This window comes from Dendropsophus ebraccatus, chromosome 4 (genome assembly GCF_027789765.1).
Source record: "Dendropsophus ebraccatus isolate aDenEbr1 chromosome 4, aDenEbr1.pat, whole genome shotgun sequence".
NCBI classification, from domain to species: domain Eukaryota; kingdom Metazoa; phylum Chordata; class Amphibia; order Anura; family Hylidae; genus Dendropsophus; species Dendropsophus ebraccatus.
Window position 1 is genome coordinate 117901849 of NC_091457.1, and position 18743 is coordinate 117920591.

An 18743-nucleotide genomic window follows, 5' to 3' on the forward strand; every position below is an offset into this window, starting at 1 on the left:
TTACCCGCGACGCCGACCGGTACACACCGGCACCCATTAGATGCCGCTGTCATGGTTTGACAGAGGCATTTAACGGGTTAAACTGCCCGGAGCGGAGAATCCTACGCTCCGGGCAGTGTGACCGCTGAGCACCCGCTCTGCTGCCGCCGTAATATGAGCACCCGCTCTGCTGCCGTAAATATATATGCGGCGGTCACTAAGGGGTTAAAGTGACTCTGACACCCCCCCCCCCCCCCCCCAAACCACTTGTACCTACGGATAGCTGCTTTTAATCCAAGATCTGTCCTGGGGTCCGTTCGGCAGGGGATACAGTTATTGTCATAAAAACAACTTTTAATCCGGCAGCGCTGTGTCTAACGGCCGGGGCTTACATTTGTATATGCATTAGGCTGGCACACCCTCTCCATCCTTCCTCCCCACCCTCCTCATCTTTAGGAATGATCCAGGAACATTTACTGCTGTTTGAGCTATGCACAGGTGTATTAATGATCCAGCCCATGTGCCGTGCTGCCACAGATGGGGAATAGGAAGCAATCTGCCTGGAGCATTGCTAATGATGAGGAGGGTGGGGAGGAACGACAGAGAGGATGTGCCAGCCTAATGCATATACAAATGTAAGCCCCAGCCGTTAGACACAGCGCTGCAAGATTAAAAGTTGTTTTTCTGACAATAACTGCATCCCCTGCTGAACGGACCCCAGGACAGATCTTGGATTAAAAGCAGCTATCCAAAGGTACAAGTGATTTGGGGGGTCATATTGTGGGTAGAGTCGTTTCAAGGACCATCAATCTAGTGATAGATTCCCTTTAAACCAGATAATAAGGAAGCACCAGACAACAGCTTAAGTTTTTTACCACTTTTATTCTCAACCTTATGTTACACGTGAGAAGTTAGAAAAATTAGCAAATAACAAAAGACAAAAATAAAACCAAAAACATTTAAAATATGAATAACTTGCACAAATTGTGAACAGTCATTTTGTGTCCGAATATTATTGTATTGTGCTAAATCCGTCCACAAAATAGCCTCCTCAGTTACATGTAGGAAACTGGTTCATTTACATCAGTGGTCTGCAACCTGGTGGTCGTCGTTATGACATCTCCCAGCATGCACTGTCCACCGGGAGCAGTAATGTCACAACTGCTAAAGATCTGCCAGGCCACAGACCACTGTTTTATATGGACAATCTGAATCGTAACACACCAGCCAGCAATGTGTTGGATCCAGAAGTCCCAGTACCTCTGTAAATGAGGAGAGTACATATTTTCTTCATGGTTGTCTCCTTGGGAGACATAAACAATCAATACAGCGTTACCTCAGGAAGTCACGACAAGGGTTTTACAGTTCCAGTATAATAGAATGGAGATAAATAGAAATGCAAAGCAAACAATAAAAACAGCAACATACTAATGTGTGTGATGCATCAAGCTGAAGTAACATGGAGCTGTGCTGGAGACGTGTACCCACATGGAGATGTACTAGAGACGTGTACCCGCATGGAGGTATGCTGGAGACATGTACCCACATAGAGGTGTACTGGGGATGTGTACCCACATATTTATCTACATAACTGAAGACCATAAAAACCCAAAAGGCACATTGTAACATTGACTCAAGTAGTTGTAGAGTAACAACAAAAGCAGGGTTCGATGGAGCTGAAGGGTATTGGACAAAGCAATAAAGGGTATAAAGCCATCTGTAAGCATAGCTTTATCACAGGGCCCTGAACTCAAATTTGAAACCTGGGAGTTGTTATTGTCCAAATGGTGTAAAAGTGGAAGTATGTATGCATTCTGCAATAAGAAAGGCCTCATTGCTGAATAGTGATGCTGACTGTATATACAGAATATTCCATTATGTTTTAAAGGCACCATAGTGTCCACCTAGTAATAACTGGTTTATAGTATCTATTATATGAAGCATTGAGGAAAGCAACAATGGTTACATACTGTGTTTTTTACCCAGTGAACCAGCCTTACTGTTGAGGTACCTGCTCACATTGGGAACCACTAATGTCTTAAAACCGCTCGCTTCCATGCTAGATATTATTTAGCAATTGCATACAACTGTATGGTTTAACTATCTAAGCACTGTATAGGGGTTTTCACTTAAAGGATTGTCTCATGTAGACAACAACTGTACATTTTACCCTAACACACTGTGTGGTACATACATGATGGGTGTTCTCCAACACGTACCAGGTATCCTCACTGTGCTTAGGGCCTCTGCAGTTGGAACTCAGTAGAAAAAGCTTTTCATTATACACAATGCCCTTGAAAAATTTATTATTGTCAGCCACTAGAGATGAGAGAACCTCAAGCACACTCAGGTTTATCCAAACCCACTGAATTTGATTACCGGTGGCTGAAATTGTTGGATGCAGCCCTAAGGAGTCCTGGAAAACATGGAAACAGCATATGGTTAAGTTCATACAATGTATAATTTCAATTAATCACAGCTTTTGTTGCAAATTGCAACACTGGCTGTGAAATATACATAGTATTTAAGTCTATGGAGTGTACTCCGGCCGGGATTCCTTGTGGCTGCACGAAAAACTGATATGTTAGTTTTGTGCGGCTGCTATTCATTAAATAGCGGCCGCACAAAGCTGACTGTGCAGACAATGCAAAGTGTGGCTCCAGCCGCACTTTACATTGTGTGCTATGTGTAATTGGAATGCGGGCACACCAAAATGCTCACGCATCCTATTTCTATGGAAATTAAGTTCATGAACTGCAGTACCGGCCGGGATGAACTTCACTGACAGCAGCCGTTCTGTGACACGGCTGTGTCACAGAACAGCCGATGTCTTATGTTGTGTAAACTCGGCCTATAGCTGTTTCCATGTTTTCCATGCAGCATCCAACTTCTGCAACTAACAGTAATCAAATGGCGCATGCTCAGGTTCAGATGGACCCGAGTGTGCTCAATATTTGTTTATTTCTAGTATCTATATAATACCATATCCGATATAGTTCCACCATAATGCTACACTCCAACTCCCCAGTAATACCATGATGATACACCGCTAAATCATTTTGCGTGGTTTTAGTTTGCTCTTAGGGAAAGGTAATTGCTCAGTTTGCAGCTCTCCTAAAGAGAACCAATCAGTATCACTGTGCTAATAAAGTTCCAAGCTGCACAGTATAGATTTACTACACGTGTCTGCGGTGGTAGGTTTACCTCAGGGAAAATTTAGTTTTATTCCACTAATGGGTGTCTCTGCCTGTCTATCATCCCCACACTGCGCGCTGACAGATAGAGAGCCGTGACTAGTCACCGGTGGCTTCCCGCCCAGATGCCATGTTCTCACCCCTCTCCGCGCCAAAATAAAACTACTTCTTCCCCAATGGAAAGCTACCACCGCAGACACGGTTGGTAGCCTCAGGGAACTGCACGGTAGATCTATACTGTGCAGCTGAGAACCATATCAGCACAATTGTGCTGTTTGGTTCCCTTTAAATCTTTGCTTAGTGTATACAAACTCTTTACGTATCAGTCAGCTCTATCACTTTATAATGTGCTTGATATAAGCCCCATGTAGGACATTCCTTCTGCACCACCCTAATACTGTCAATACATGGCTCCAGTAGGCATCTCAATGTCTGATGCCAACTCCCCATGAATCAATATCATGCTCCTTACTGCACTCGCACTGAATCATAACCTGTTTGACAACAAACATTTTAATCTACCCTCCTTCCAGCGCAACACAGTTCATCAGCATTACACAAAAGTCGGTTAAGTGCGAATGTATTGGATTTCCTGCTGTAGTCACAGTACTATCAATTACTGCATGCTGTGAAAAAGTGGAGACGATGGGCAGTAATGAAACTGTATGCGTAGAAACTGCCAGACTTCCAGCTTGGGTGATGAAGCCTGAATTACAATCTACTGTTCTTTCTCTTAAATAAATACCACATTTAGGCAAGTTTAAAGGAGTACTCCTGCAAGAAAAAAGGAGCAGCAGAATAGAGCAAAAGAGGACATGCTCATCCGCTGCTCCACTGAAACACTTTCTGGCCACTGTCTTGTAGCTGGGGAGGGCAGGATCAGGGTCTCCTATTCTAGCAATCAGTAGTGGCCTCAGTGGTTGGACTTTCATTAATCTAGCATTATCCAATGGATGCTTTTAGATAGAAAATCCCTTTAAGAATTGAATACAGTTTTAGCTGGACCCAATGCTGATTAAAACAAAACATACTCCAGAATTTTTATTATTTAAGGAAAACCATAGACATGTCCAAAAAACTAAAAAGATCCTCTTTAAAAAGTTTGCAAGGATCAGAAAATTTGTGCAGCTATGTTTTATTCTGGACAACCCTTTTATATTGATTGGGTTATATTTTCCTGTAAAAATCTAGTGGATTCCCCAAAATAATTAGTACCAGAGGTGTCTGGCAGCTGCATATCATACAAACAACATGGGGGAGATTTATCAAACATGGTGTAAAGTGAAACTGGCTCAGTTGCCCCTAGCAACCAATCAGATTCTACCTTTCATTCCACACAGACTCACCCTCCAAGTGTACATCTGGGCCAAGTATGGGGACAGTAGATGAAAGTTGGCAGGTAAAGATATTAACTGATAGCTAAAAATGTGTGGGTGATAAGTTCATTATACCATTATACACAATATCTATTTTTCTTCTTATTTAAAGCTTAAAAACACATTTAAAGCTCTTAAAACACAATGTAAAACCAGCACATTTGTATCCAACCAGAATGTCCCTTACTTTTTGCTAGTCCTAAAAAACAGACATCTGATTGGCTGCATAATAGTTATTACCTTAAAGGAGAAGTCAGGAGAAAACGATAATTTACAAACAGGCAGGGCCGGGGGGAACATAATAAAAAAGCACTACTTACCTCTCCCTGTGTCTCCGCAGCACCGCTTCACAGGCCCCAGGATCCCCACTGGAACTCACTTATAATGTAGTCACCACTCAGGGAAAATGCTTAACCTGGCTGATAGATTGCCCGCTCAGCCAATCAGTGACTGCACAGGTGTCCCGTCCCATCCCAGTCACTGGTTGGCTGAGCGGGCCATCCATCATCAGAGTCATGTCACTGGAGCAGAAGATCCCCGGGCCTGGCAGGAGTCCTAAAGCGGTTAAAAAGGTAAGTAGGGTTTGTTTATTATGTTCCTCCTAGCCCCGTATGCCTAAAAATTTTATTTACTCTGGACTTCTCCTTTAAGTCTATTTTCTCTTTCACCAGCATTTATTACTCCAATCCATAATGAAAAATAAAGCAATCTGGAGAAAGTGTTTATAGCTGTTAAGCAGATCTATCTGTATCTATGGTAACAGACTACAAACAAACCCTACGCAGTCTGATCTTGCAGTCACATTCTGTTCCATTTCACACCAAATTTTATTTATATATATATATATATATATATATATATATATATATATGTATGTATGTATGTGTGTGTGTTTGTGTGTGTGTGTGAGAGAGAGAGATAGGGAACAGATGGAGGCAGTATGACTAGGATTAGTGGGTTTGTTTATAGTCTGTTACTATGGAGACACATACAACCTGTAGAAAAGAAACTGTGGAATATTCTCAATCAAAAAAATTGCTTAATTTACCATTTTAATAACTAACTGGTCCTGGTGACAGCAGGATCATTCTGTGTTCTGGATTATCAGATGGCCACAGAAAATCTTATAAAAAGTTATTTCTGCTTTTATGAGATTCCAGATTATTAAGTAGTTCTGGACTGGAAATGGGTGCTGGATGGAAATAAGTGAACCAGAACGCTCAGCATTTGATTACTGGTGGCTGAAGAAGTTTGATGCAGCCCTAGGGAGTCCTGAAAAACATGGATAAAGCCTATGTTTTGCAGGCAGCCTTAGGGCTGCATTGAACGTGTTCAGCCACCGGTAATCAAATGCCAAGCATTCGGGTTCACTTATCTCTAATGCTGGATTATCAGATTTTTCAATCCCAGTTATAGCCCAGTTTTTAGTTTCCAGTCATTACTGACATTATTGATAAATACTCTTCACTATCAGGGAAATTCCTATAGTGATCACGTACAAAAATAAATGCTGTGGAAATAAGGTGAGAGGGTGTCCATGACAATAAGATGTCATCTGGACAACAAATTATTTGCACTACCTGCTATGCACGACCTATGGGTCTAGCAAATAAACAGTTCCCTTCCTGGGAATACCACAATTGTTCCTCACACAGGAGAATAAAAAAATTGTATAAAACATATATAAAAAATGACACAATTGGGCATAGTGTATGAAAACTGCTGTAGGCAAAATTGGAAATGTTGCCCACACATAAATAATTTTTTTCATTGTCTATAGCAGTGTTCTGCAACCCATGGCTCTCCTGGTAAAATCATAGACAATGGACAACTAAGGGCCCTATTACACAAAGCCCATGTAAGGCTGGGTTCACACTATGTTTTTGCAAAAAAAACGGATGGAAAATGGATGCATTTGTATGCATCCGTTTTGATCCGTTTTTCCATTGACTTCCATTCAAAATGCATCTTTTTGGAAGTCAAAGGAAAAACGGATAAAAACAGATGCACACATATACATTCGTTTTTTCATCCATTTTTTTTTTTTTTTTTTGCAAAGACATAGACGTTATAAAGCATCGGCCACTAACCACGCATCGCTTTGTGTAATAGCAATGTTCGGCTGATGGCTGAGGAATGGGTATAGTAGAATAATAAACTCCACACTGTGTTCTTCTCTCTTCTCCCCGCTCACCTCATCTCTGTGTAAAGAGATACCTATACCTCAGTGTATTGATGGCTTCTCAGCCAAACACTGGCTGCGGCACTACCCCTCTTGGCCAGTGATTGGTTAAGCAGCCTGTGACTTTAGAGATGGCTTCAGCTGTGCCAGCGGTGAGTGGGGAGAAGCTATAAAGACACTGTGGAGTGTAGGGAGGTATATACTTTATTATTTACTATATACAGCAAGGGCTGCACGGACATCGATAACAATGTCTTCTTTCACGATCATCAAGCCATCGAATAGGTTCCATAAGCGATCGCCTTCCATTCATTTTCAGGCCATGTAATATGGCCCTAAGAGTTTTAAGAGGAAGTTTTAGGAAAAGTAAAAATCGCAGCAAGGCGGGGCCAGCGCTGATGAATTGCCCATTCAGCCACTTAGTAACAGCAGTGGTGTCCCACCCCAGTCACTGAATGGCTGAGCGGACAATCCATCAACGGGGCCGTGACATTTCAGCATTTGGAGTTGCTGGAGTGGGACAGTGGGGAGGTAACAAGAAGGCACTACTAGGGGAGCACAGGCACCCCCTGCCTTCTGATGATTTTTACATTTCGGCAGACTACTTTTAATTTTGCAACAATTGGAGACCAACAGGTTTTAGAACACTGTTTAATACTAAAAAATGTACGCTGATCCCCGTTTGGCTATCACTGACAATGTCCATTCTTTAAAATTTATGCCAACCTATGAACACCACCAATTTTTTTCAGCATCAGTTTTTACATAAAGAAGCCCAATGTTTACAATAGTTCGTGTTTTCTTTTTCTGTCATGATATTTCAGTATAATTTATACTTCTCATTGACAGAATTTGTTATATTCTAAGAAATCGATAGTCGTTCCCCTTGAATTGATGATGCACTGAATACCTCGGTGTGTGTCTTTGAAGGGTTTCTCAATCATGTTGTCCAATCTGCTACTTTTGCATAGCTTTAAACTTCACAGATAAAAACTTTATCCATATGAAAAGATGTATTTTAAATAATTTCTTAAAGCAAAAATGCCATCACTGTCATAATCCTCAGCTTCGTACTCGAGATCCGGCATAGAAGATCACTCGCCTCTCATACACCTTCTTCATAGTATTCTCTATCTGCTTGAGAAACACCTGTGGGATCCTACCACATAATGTATGGACACTTTCCAGGAACTTCGACTGAAGGGGGTAATACATGGACTGAAAAAGATTTCCATCAAACGGGTACTGCAAGGAGGAGAAAAAAAAAATGTTATACAAAAATGTTGGCGGTAACTTTGGTAGGGCTGGTATGTTAGAGATCAACCTATACTTTCACTTATATGCAAACGTATAACCATCATTTGCAGGGCCATGATTTGCTTACTAAACCCAACAAACTACAGTAACAGATAATAATGTGGGCGGTTTGGCCAGGCCTGAGGCTCCTGGGGGGCCTATGGTTGTCCAAACTGCCCACTTAAAATAAATTTAAGTGGCATTGCACATGACTTAGGGATACCCGAATCCTCCAGTGGACCCGAGTGATGTGCCGCACTGCAGCGCCATCCTTACTGAGTGCACTATTCAACTGTGTGGGCACCTTTAAGATAAAGACACAATTGATGCTCTATGAATGCGGCCAGGACTTCTGGCGCAGGCAGTATCTGTAGCTTGCCAGTGTCAGAAGTCAAAAGAGCAGAGCTGTGTCCAGAGAGAAGAAACGTAGGGAGAGTGTTGGAAATTAGTTTGTTTTTGTTATTTTATTTTTATCATGGGGGATGGCCACCACAATCATCGGGGGACTACAAGCAGGGTGCCATGGAACTAGGGGGCCCATCTACCAGAAGGCAGCATCTACTAAGAGGCAGCAGCAGCACAGGAGACCATCTACTAAGGGGCAGCAGCACAGGGGACCATCGCGGCCAGTGATTGTCTGAGCAGCCTGTCAGCTCAGAGCCTGTTTTGAAGCTGTAGCGACTGGAAAGCAAGCAGAGGGAAGTAGAAGAATGGAAGTGTGGAGTGGTAATGTATAAGAGCGTAGTGATGCGTGTTCGGGGGCCGATGATTCAGCCGATTATCACTCCGTGTAATAGGGCACTAACTCACTGCTGCTCCACCCCGGGTGCCTGGAAAACTTAGATCCAGTTTTTCCCAGCAAGTCATTGCACTGTGTTTTTACATTTCACAGGATATCCCAACCTTTTTTAGAATTGGGGTTTGCAAATTACACATAAAGATATGGATTATTCATCACACATACATCACGAATTACTTCATAGAAAGCCTTGAACGCTGGTTGCTTGTCATCATGGTAGACGCCCCTGTTGCCATGGAGAATAGATACACCATCATCTTCTGCTGACTTACAGTTACTCCCATACATGCAGTGATCAGGTCGATAATTCCATTGACATGGAAATACAAACAGATTCTCTAAATAGAATAAACGAAAAAAGTTAAAAAATTTTCTTAACAACTTACTAAGTGTTAAACACAATCTCATGAGTGGCATATAAACATAGTGAAATATGTGATGCTAAAAAAACCCTCAAAATATGTAAAATTTGGAATTTAATGCATTTTATTAGTTAACCAGGCACTATTACGCGAAGTGATTATGTGCCAAATCATTTAAGCTGATCAGCTGATCTAAATCATTTAACCTGTCAAAAAAGCATCTCTCTCTCATCTCTGTAAAAGCTAATGCCCGACCAATGGATGAATAAAAGAAGAACTGAACGGACAGGTAATAGGCTCGGTAAGCGAGTGCTGATCTAGCAAGGTCGGCTCTCTAATATGGCCTTTACATTCATATAAACACACTAGTAGTATTTACAGTGAATAAGAAAACAATAATCATCCAGACGTCTTTTTTTCCTCCCGTGCACCCCAAGCACATGAGCCTTCAGCCATGCTATGTGTTCCCGAAGGAAGAGAGGTAAGCCACACTGCTCTTGCAGCAGTTTATCACTCCCAGAACAAGAGCTGAATGCTTAAAATCCATCATGCCCAACCCTTTTCTTCACCCATATCCTCTGTCAGTGGAGTGTTGTGGTGCCCCCATGCCAGTGAAGGCAAGTTCAACCTACTTTAGTATGAGGGTTAAGGGCACACAATTGAAGTATTGCTATATTTGGGTGCAAAGGCTACAATATGAAGCAAAATGTAGTATCTGATAATCTAGCAAATCTAAAAATCCTGTATATAACTAAAGTGAAACATGGATTTTTTTTTTAAATAGGAAAAGCAATTGGAAAATCCCTCTAATTAGGAGGGTTACCAGAATATTTTTACTGTACAAAGGGGCTCAGGCCCATTGATAGCAGATTACAGGAATTTTTAAATCTAAAGATCACTTGAACTTGTCTACACAGGGAGCTGTGACTCTTACCTGGGTTGAAATAAAAAATGATATTTAATAAGTCCTGGTCTCCCCATGTGATGTAGTTTTTGTATTTCTGATACAGCGGATGGAGCATTTCTTCCCATGTTAGACCAGCAGGAATCATGTTATTCTACAGAAGAAAAATCAAATATGATTATTAGACTTTGTTGGTTGCGAGTACAGAGCCAGGTGTGTGGACGTGTGCATATCAGCCGTCTACTGTGGCCTGACGTGGCATGGTTTCTTAGATACAGTGACTACATTTTTAGCCATCCTGTATGATGCTGATAACTTGGCATCAAATGGCATAATTATTAGTAACTTGTATAACACTATACCCATGTGAGACGTTCAGTAGTCCTTGATATTGATAAGCACTAACTCCCTTTGATTGGGAGTTGTCTGTCTATACTGTAAATATATACTGTGTAGAGCAGACAGAGGACAGAGTGGTGCGGCACAAAGCCCATTCTCCATATATTAGAATGGCTGAACAGAATGAAGTAAGTAAAACACTGTTCTGTTCGGCATTTGTCACTAGTTTATGCTGTCCTCATCAGATTCCCTTTAAGGGCTTATGAGTACAGGGAGCAGTCTCACTCAGTGATTGACAACCATTTCCATGATCATAGATGGAATGTTAATTACTCTGCCCCCTGGTCTCATAAGCTTTATATAGTATTTTATAAAGAGGCAAAATTAAGAGATCGCAGGGGGTCCATCTTCCGTACTCTCCGACTTCTTTGTTATGAACGGAGCCGCGGGCACGGCAGGTAACCCACGGCTCTTTTCATTCCTATGGAGGTGCCGGAAAGAACCGAGTAATTTTTCCTGGACAACCTCTTTATATTATATATTGAAACATTCGAAAATAACTCAGGTTTCAGTTTTTAAAGGGGTACTCCAGAGAAAAAAAATGTTTTGAAATCAACATGTGTCAGAAAGTTATACAGATTTGTAAATTACTTCTATTCAACATTTCCAGCACTTATCAGCTGCTGTATGCCCTGCAGAAAGTCCTGTATTCTTTCCAGTCTGACACAGTGCTCTCTGCTGCCACCTCTGTCTGTGACAGGAACTGTCCAGAACAGTTAGCAAATCCCCATAGAAAAGATTGAAACAGAAAACCTCTCCTGCTCTGGACAGTTCCCGTCATGGACAGAGGTGGCAGCAGAGAGCTCTGTGTCACTCTGAAAAGAATACACCACTTCCTGCAGGACACTTCATGTAACTAGCCCAGCACCTTGGATACAATCGGGGAGTTTTCAGCCTGTCAATATAAACAGAAAGGTTTCTTTTCAATGATGGGCAAGCAAAGACCTTTCAAAGAGTTGAGACAACATATATTAAAAACTTGCAAAGCTGTTCATTATATAGTAATTTTTATTAAAGATGCCTTTAATTGCACAGGGATATAAATGGTTATGTATTGTTACATTTAAAGAGGTCATAAATATCTGCAATTAAAAACCCATTAAATTCCATGACGGTTTCGCTGTAATTTCCTGCGCCAGGGTGGCACGGTGTGATTTAGTGATTTATTTACACTGTTATCTTCGCACAGGCCCTGCACATCCACTAAACTATCATCCTGTGCACTGCAGTAAATAACCAGGGCCAGAGTAGAATCGGCGCTGTAGATCTCCCCATTGTTCTCCGCTGACATCCATGTTTCAGATCAGTAAGGACGTGAACATTGCAGTTCACCTTGAGAGAGGACCCCACTGATCCGTAACACGGCTGTCACAATGTAGCACTGAGTGAGTGACTTAGAGCGGAGATTGGTTTGATTTACGGTAGAATGTTGGCAATTTATCAGCCCTCTAGTCTCATCCGCAGCTCCTGTGTACCTGTTTTATTGCGGCAGCACTTACAAAGCTCTTTATTTTGACACTGATGGGAACCAACCTATCAAAGAGCCGTTAGGGGGATGCAGGGTTGAAAATGGCTACTTATGGGATTTATCGTGATTTTTCTGCCTTTAATATGAAGCTCCTAAGCCCATTGCGGAATCTTAACAGGACGGACAACTATAAAGATATAGAGCATTGATCACTGCATATAAGACCGGAGGACCTTGGGGCCCTCCCAGGCTTGGGAGCAATACATATTAGGAGGAATTTACAATGAAGGGACCACAAAACCAGTGGCAGCCTTAGAAGTCTACATCAGATCAGACCTGTATTGATATCTGCCTGCTGGTAGGCATAAGTTGTAGTAAATGTTGTGTGTGAAGCCACACCCCCTCAGCAAGCCCCGCCTACTAGGTGAGCACACTGCAAGTCGGCAAAAATTTGCTACATTTTGGAAAAATCGGTTTGCACAAAAAATTATGACTTTTGGCCATCTTCACCAGGTGAAGACATTCGTATAGTTTACCCTTTGTCTATCCCTCCTTCTCCTTCCACCAGTGCTAGAGTATAAGAAATAGAAGGAGATCAAAGCAAAGATTTTTAATAACGTGCATAGTTTTGTTGTGACATGATAAATTTGTCTCATAGATGTTACTGAGCCCATGAGAGCTTCAGGCATAGGGCTGGACCATTAGCCAGTAGTACACATGCAGGTTCTTCCTTTTCCTTACTTCTCTGCCCATTCACAGCACAGCGCATACTCCTCATCACCATGCTATGACACAGTGCAATACACTGTGCTGGGGGATGGTTTATACAGTACACTGCTCTAGATGGCATGTGAAAAAAGAAGGAGGTTACCAATGCACTGGCTTTGCAGGGGGAGCAGAAAGGAAGGAAACAGCAGCAGCACAACAATGAATGGGTTATACCAAGCACTGACTGCTCCTGACAAGCTAAATGGGGTGGAGATTACTCTATACTGCAGCACTGTTGGCATATAGTAAAAGGTACACAAACATTTACACAAAGGACAGCTCCTCTGAGCTATGTGGGTGGTGAGAGATGAGAATATAATCCTTCCTACCCTGAAGAGGTGGCTTATCTCCCAAAGAACTTAACTGGGCATATTGAACTTAAACATGCCCAATCATTCTCTTCTCCCAAACATCTGCTGTTAGAGTCCATATGCACAAAATGGTTGGCCAACGCTGCCAAAATTGATGGGTTTGACTAAATTTAATGTGTTTGGGCAGCTTTTGGCTGTGGCGCTGCTTTCTGTAATGGAGACCAGGTAAATGACAATACATCTCCTTGGGAAGTCTGTGGCCTGTGTATAAAAAATGTTACTAAACAAATGTTCTGTGCCATACATTATTATTGCAAAAATGGACTATAAATGTATAGGAAGAAAATGTAATAAGTCAATCATGTCCCTTTAAGGCTGTGCTCTGAGGGAGTCAAGGAGACTTTCTAATATTGAGGATATTTTTTTTTTATGAACAGTCCTCGTATGACAAATTTCATTCCATTATCTTAATTCCCTTGAAGAAGCGTCTTCCCCCTCCTGCTGTACAGACTATTAATATGTCACAGATTCTCTTCCCCTCTACGTCGGGCACATTAAGCTCACTCATCCATCCAGATAAATTTTATCCAGCAAATCATCAAGCGATATTGCGGGATCTGATTTATTTTCTCTGTAGTCAGGAGTTATTAACCCCTTTTACCTTGAACTGCTGCTTCCTGATACGTGTCAGATTCATCAGCATGACCCCAGAGTTGACACCTGTCGTGCCGTAGAATGGGTGCCGGGCAAAGCGACTGTACCAGCCAATCTTGGGTACCTCGTGTTCGGGAGCCATTGCTGCCAGCTGGGTGTCATTGAAGTGCTTGAGGAAGGCCCAGATGTCATCCAGAGGCCTCAAGAAAAGAACGTCTGTGTCTACGTACAGCAAGGAGTCCACGTCCTGCAGTATCATCTTTCCACAAAAGCAAAGCAAAAGATTTTAACACCAGTAACCCTAGCTGCAGGGAAATGTCACATCCGTCACCTTATATTGACCCCCCTTACTAAAATTAAGTTCACGCCCATCTGATGCCCAACAGCATTTAATGACATGCTTTACAGCAATCCCCATGGACATAGACACCAATAGACAGGACCTGTCCCCTTTCAGATGATAAACAATACTGTGCCTGCTGTGACCTTTGGAGAGGCATTCCACAGGGAGCTGCTATTGTCTTAAACTAACTGGTGCTACAGTATCTATCTCCTGGTGTCACCTGTCTCTGTATTGTTTGATTTAAACAATAGATAATTTTCTGATTAGATATTACCTTTATGGGGGTTTTCCAATCCCATCCCACACAGCAAGAGACTGCAGGGGTCCACCTGCTGGGGCCATCCACACACGAGTATGGATCAAAGAACCCCAAAATCCCAGCTAAACGGAGCTGCTGGTCACCCCCACCATCCCATTCATTCTCTACAGAACTGCCAATGTGGGCTGAATGCAACTTTCCTCTCTGAATGGAGAAGAAGCATGCATATAGGGCATAGCTACCCTAGTGGAAATACTTATTTAAAAAACAGATAATTTTTTTGATAAAACATTTATTAAATCTCTTCTGGTTTTGTGAAATGTCACATTATTATCACAGGTCAATTAAAGAAATTTTCACTACTGGAAACCAGAAAGCTTGTTCTCTTAGAAGCCATTCTAACAATAAGAGACCATAAGGAGATTAGTCATGCCCCCCCTTCCCCTCAATATTACCTGTAAAGATGTCTCAACATTCACAAAATTACATGCAGAACACAACAAAATAAGTGATAATAGGTAGCGACCATAATCCATCCAAATGATTCCCCATCAATGACCCGAGCAGTGATACAGGCAGCGTACAACTTCACCAAGTAACAATTATCATCAGTAAAGGTGACAATGATAATTAAATACCAGGAGTCCCAAATTAAATTGTTGCCGAAGCGCGTTAGCTCCTTGCTATTTAGCGAGGGGAGAAGTGAGAACTGGTAACACACTTCTGTACCTTACAATGAAGGTAGATAAAAGGGTGCAATATCACTGGGGAAAACACTGTAATTAACCTCCGTGCACTCAACCTAACAGCTGCTGCGCACAGTGAATCACTTCAACGCGCTTGGTAATTATCTGTAACTCGCCACAAGATATAATCTCACCCAGCAATCCCAGGATGAGAGATGAATACTTAACATTTAATACACCCCAAAGCATGGAAGCACTCCCTACATCCTACTCAAGAGGTCATTTAAGGCTAAGCAATTTCATTTGTAATTCGTAGCTGGTACTTTTTTCACCTAAAGCTTTTTAAATTGTATTTTTACAGTGAGATATCAATGGTACTTTGTGCACTTCAAACTAAAAAAATTAAACCTAGATTCAGTGGTACGTAAAGGGATATTTCAGTAAAAGAGTTATCACTTATCCACGGATATTCAAGTGATAACTGCTAGATAAGTAGGGGTCAGACCTCAGAGACCCTCATTTATTGTAATTAGAAATGAGCGAACCTCAAGCACACAAGTTTGAAACCTGAACGCTCTGCATTTGATTACCAGTGGCTGAGGAAGTTGGATGCAGCTCTAAGGCTGCCTGAAAAATTTGGATACATAGGCCATAGTCTGTATTCATGTTTTCCAGGAATCCCTAGGGCTTCATCCAACTCCTTTAGCCACTTGAGGTTCGCTCATGTCTAAACAGTCTCAAAACACAGGACTAGCCAGATAGCCCTCCAGAAAGGGCCCAGCCAAGGGATGGCTCTTGTAGGGAAACTATCAAAACCAGGGAGCAATGCACCTAAGATTTTACTGTATTGAGCGCTTTAGCGGCAGCTGACAGTATTATCTTTGGCTTGTCTCCCTGAGATCAGTGATCTGTTTCCCGTATGTCGCTACTAGGCACTGCTCCCACCTAGCCAGAATCCTGCTCCATGCCGATGAGGGGCAACACCCCAAAACAGCTGTATGTGGATGGATGCCTGGCCTTGGTTTTTCCCTTGTCATTACATTGACTTATAGGGACACTTAGAATGGTGGTTTCCCTACAGGAGCTACCCCATGGTTGAGCCCTTCCCAGAGGGATATCTGGCTAGATTGAAACATATTTAGTACTGGATTTTCTGGTGGGTTCAGAAAGGAGTGACCTCAGGTCCTATAAACATGTTTATAAACATGACCTATATACAAATAGGAGTATGCAGACCTGCCATATCACTGGACACTGGTAACTGGGACTCAAGAGCTTTGGCACTAGTATGTGTGAGCAGTATTTGTATGTGTACACGTGCCTAAAGTCACATCACATCTACAGTGACTATTAGCTCCAGTCTGTTATTGAGGCTTTCATATTTCTTATGGAGATAACTTGGGAATGAGTAAAGCTCAACTAAATGCAATTTTGCCCACAAAGCGTGGACAACATGGTGGTGGTGGTGGCACATACAGTAAAAACGTGGGGTCCTCCCATGCCATAAGAATCCAGTCCTGCCAGTATAAGGTAAAATGCAAGTATGCAATGAAGGAAGACTAAATTGAGCTCATTGCTTAAGAAGTACATTGGATTCCAAATGCCAGGATGTTTTAGTCAAACTAAAAGAACAGGTGCTCCAGCTAACTCCCCACCCCATCCCCCCTAAAGTCACACACAGCTCTGGCGCTACGGGGTCTGGAGTGTTTCCTTCCATCAGGGGATTAAACTGTGAAATAATATACATATAACACTGAATAATGAAATCAAACAGCATTTGTTCCTATGGACACAATCTTACTTAACCAAGACATCTGTAAAAACAAAGAACTGGGAAGTGACATCCCCACTGTAGTTCTGCTAGATCTATGTCTGAACACTGATCTAAAAAAGTTCTAAACACTATGTAGATTACTATCTTAACGTATCCTTATAATGGTCAAAGCTGTGTTTTCTCTAAAACAGTCTCTTGTATAGACATAAAATGTAAAATTGCAGTCACCATTAGGAGGCGCCAAAGAGTTTACTGCATACTATCACAGTCAATTTTTTGACCTATCACAGACATGCCAAAAGTTTTGATCAGTAAGGGTTGGGGAGTTTAGGAAATCATACTCCCTGTCTCACCGCAGGAAACAGGCTCACTGCAATTTGGAAACTAGTAAAAGCCAATTCCCTTTTACTAAGGCCCATCCTTCAGTCAGTCTTAAGCGAATATTCATTACTATAAGTTTATTTTCTAAATTTGAAGACTATCTTGTGGAATAATCACTGTATAAAAGTCTTTGCTTTCTGTTCATCTCATTTTTAGGGTTACTGTCCCTTTAAGCAAAACAACAGTTTCCCATAAAGGCGCCATTGAAATGTAGTGCACCTTTCAAAGGCCAGCCCAACCTTGTTCATTCATCACAACCCTTTAAATGGTCCCATTGTTCCTCCCTTGTCTCTCTCACGGGGACACCCTTTCCTCTTCTAGCAGATTGGCTAATTTTACTAGAGGAAGAATACGGGCATCAGAATCAGTATTCTATGCCGTGGCACACTCTGCTTTCCTGGCAGGATGACTAAACCTGTGACCGGGTCTTCAAAAGAGCAAATCACACAGTGAAAAGATCAGAAGTAGGAAAACATATGCTGGCCAGGAGCGTCTTAAGAAGCCATAAAAAATCCCTGCTGGAGGGAGAAAGTAAAAGTTGCACATAATCCAGCCGAGATGACCAGATGTAGAATGAGGAGATGAATAAATCTGAATCCAATCGTAAAGAACTTACCGGAAGAAAGAGTCTCTGAGCGGCACAGGGCTTGAATAATTTTTTCCATTCCTGAGCATTTCCAACAGAAAAAGTAATTGGGTATATTTTGTAGTCAAACTTTTTGGATAGTTGATGTGGCCATTCTTTAAGCTGTACGAGAAGAGGACAGTTGTTATTACTACTAATCATTATAAATATTATTTCAGCTTTCTTGTAATTGATAGAAATCATGAGAAGGGTTGGCATTGCTAGTTCCCTAATGGTACGTTTACATAGCCAGATTTTTGAAGCCAAAGCCAGGATGAGACTATAAACAGAGAACAGGTCATAAAGGACTTTGGCTTCAAAAATCTGTCAGATAATCTGTCTACGTAAAACACACTATAAAACATGATCAGTCAACTAATAAGCATGGTCTGATCGATGGGCCTTGTGTACATGGGCTAGTAATTGCCCCATATAATGGAAGCCTAAAAGACACAAAATAGACAGGTACTGAGAGGTCAGAATGTGTGCAGGTGGGTGGATAAAGACAGTTCTCTAGAATTCCAAAGCTGCTAACGTGCTGGGAACCACCAATAGCTAGAATGAAGTGGATAGGGCTGAGCTGCAGTACCAGACACAACCACATAGACAAAAGTGGCACTTTCCAACTTGTAGTCTTTGACGGATTTTGAGCTCTGTAGCCCATTTGCATTGTATAGAGGCTTCTACACTTAGGCTATGTTCACACTACGTAAAAGTACATTGGCATTGACGGCCGTACTTTATGCAGTGTGGATATAGCCTTATCTTCTGTGGGATCCCGGCCGGAGCGTATACACTTCGTATACGCTCTGGCCGGGATCCCATAGGGGGCCGCAAATAACTGACATGTCAGTTTTCTGCGGCCACAATTCAATGAATTGCGGCCGTAGGAAACCCTGTCAGATAACACAATGAAGCGAGCGGCTCCGGCCGCTTGCTTCATTGTGTGCTGTGGGAGGTTCTGATGCAGGCGCGCGCTGATG

General features: G+C 42.0%; 1 protein-coding gene across 2 annotated transcripts in view; it reads right to left on the reverse strand.

Moving 5' to 3' along the window:
- Positions 1-841: 841 nt before the first annotated feature.
- The window catches only part of GXYLT2 (glucoside xylosyltransferase 2), a 44813-nt gene continuing 26911 nt past the window's right edge, over positions 842-18743 (reverse strand). The window contains exons 3-7 of one of the 2 annotated variants that reach the window (XM_069966867.1): positions 17752-17883; positions 13700-13951; positions 10123-10246; positions 9004-9164; positions 842-7976 (exon numbers count right to left, since the gene is read on the reverse strand). In XM_069966867.1, coding sequence (XP_069822968.1) covers positions 7794-7976; positions 9004-9164; positions 10123-10246; positions 13700-13951; positions 17752-17883 — 852 coding nt within the window. In that variant the 3' untranslated portion in view covers positions 842-7793. Of the gene's footprint in view, positions 7977-8991; positions 9165-10122; positions 10247-13699; positions 13952-17751; positions 17884-18743 lie in introns of both variants that reach the window. The other variant, XM_069966866.1, reaches the window with a different exon arrangement.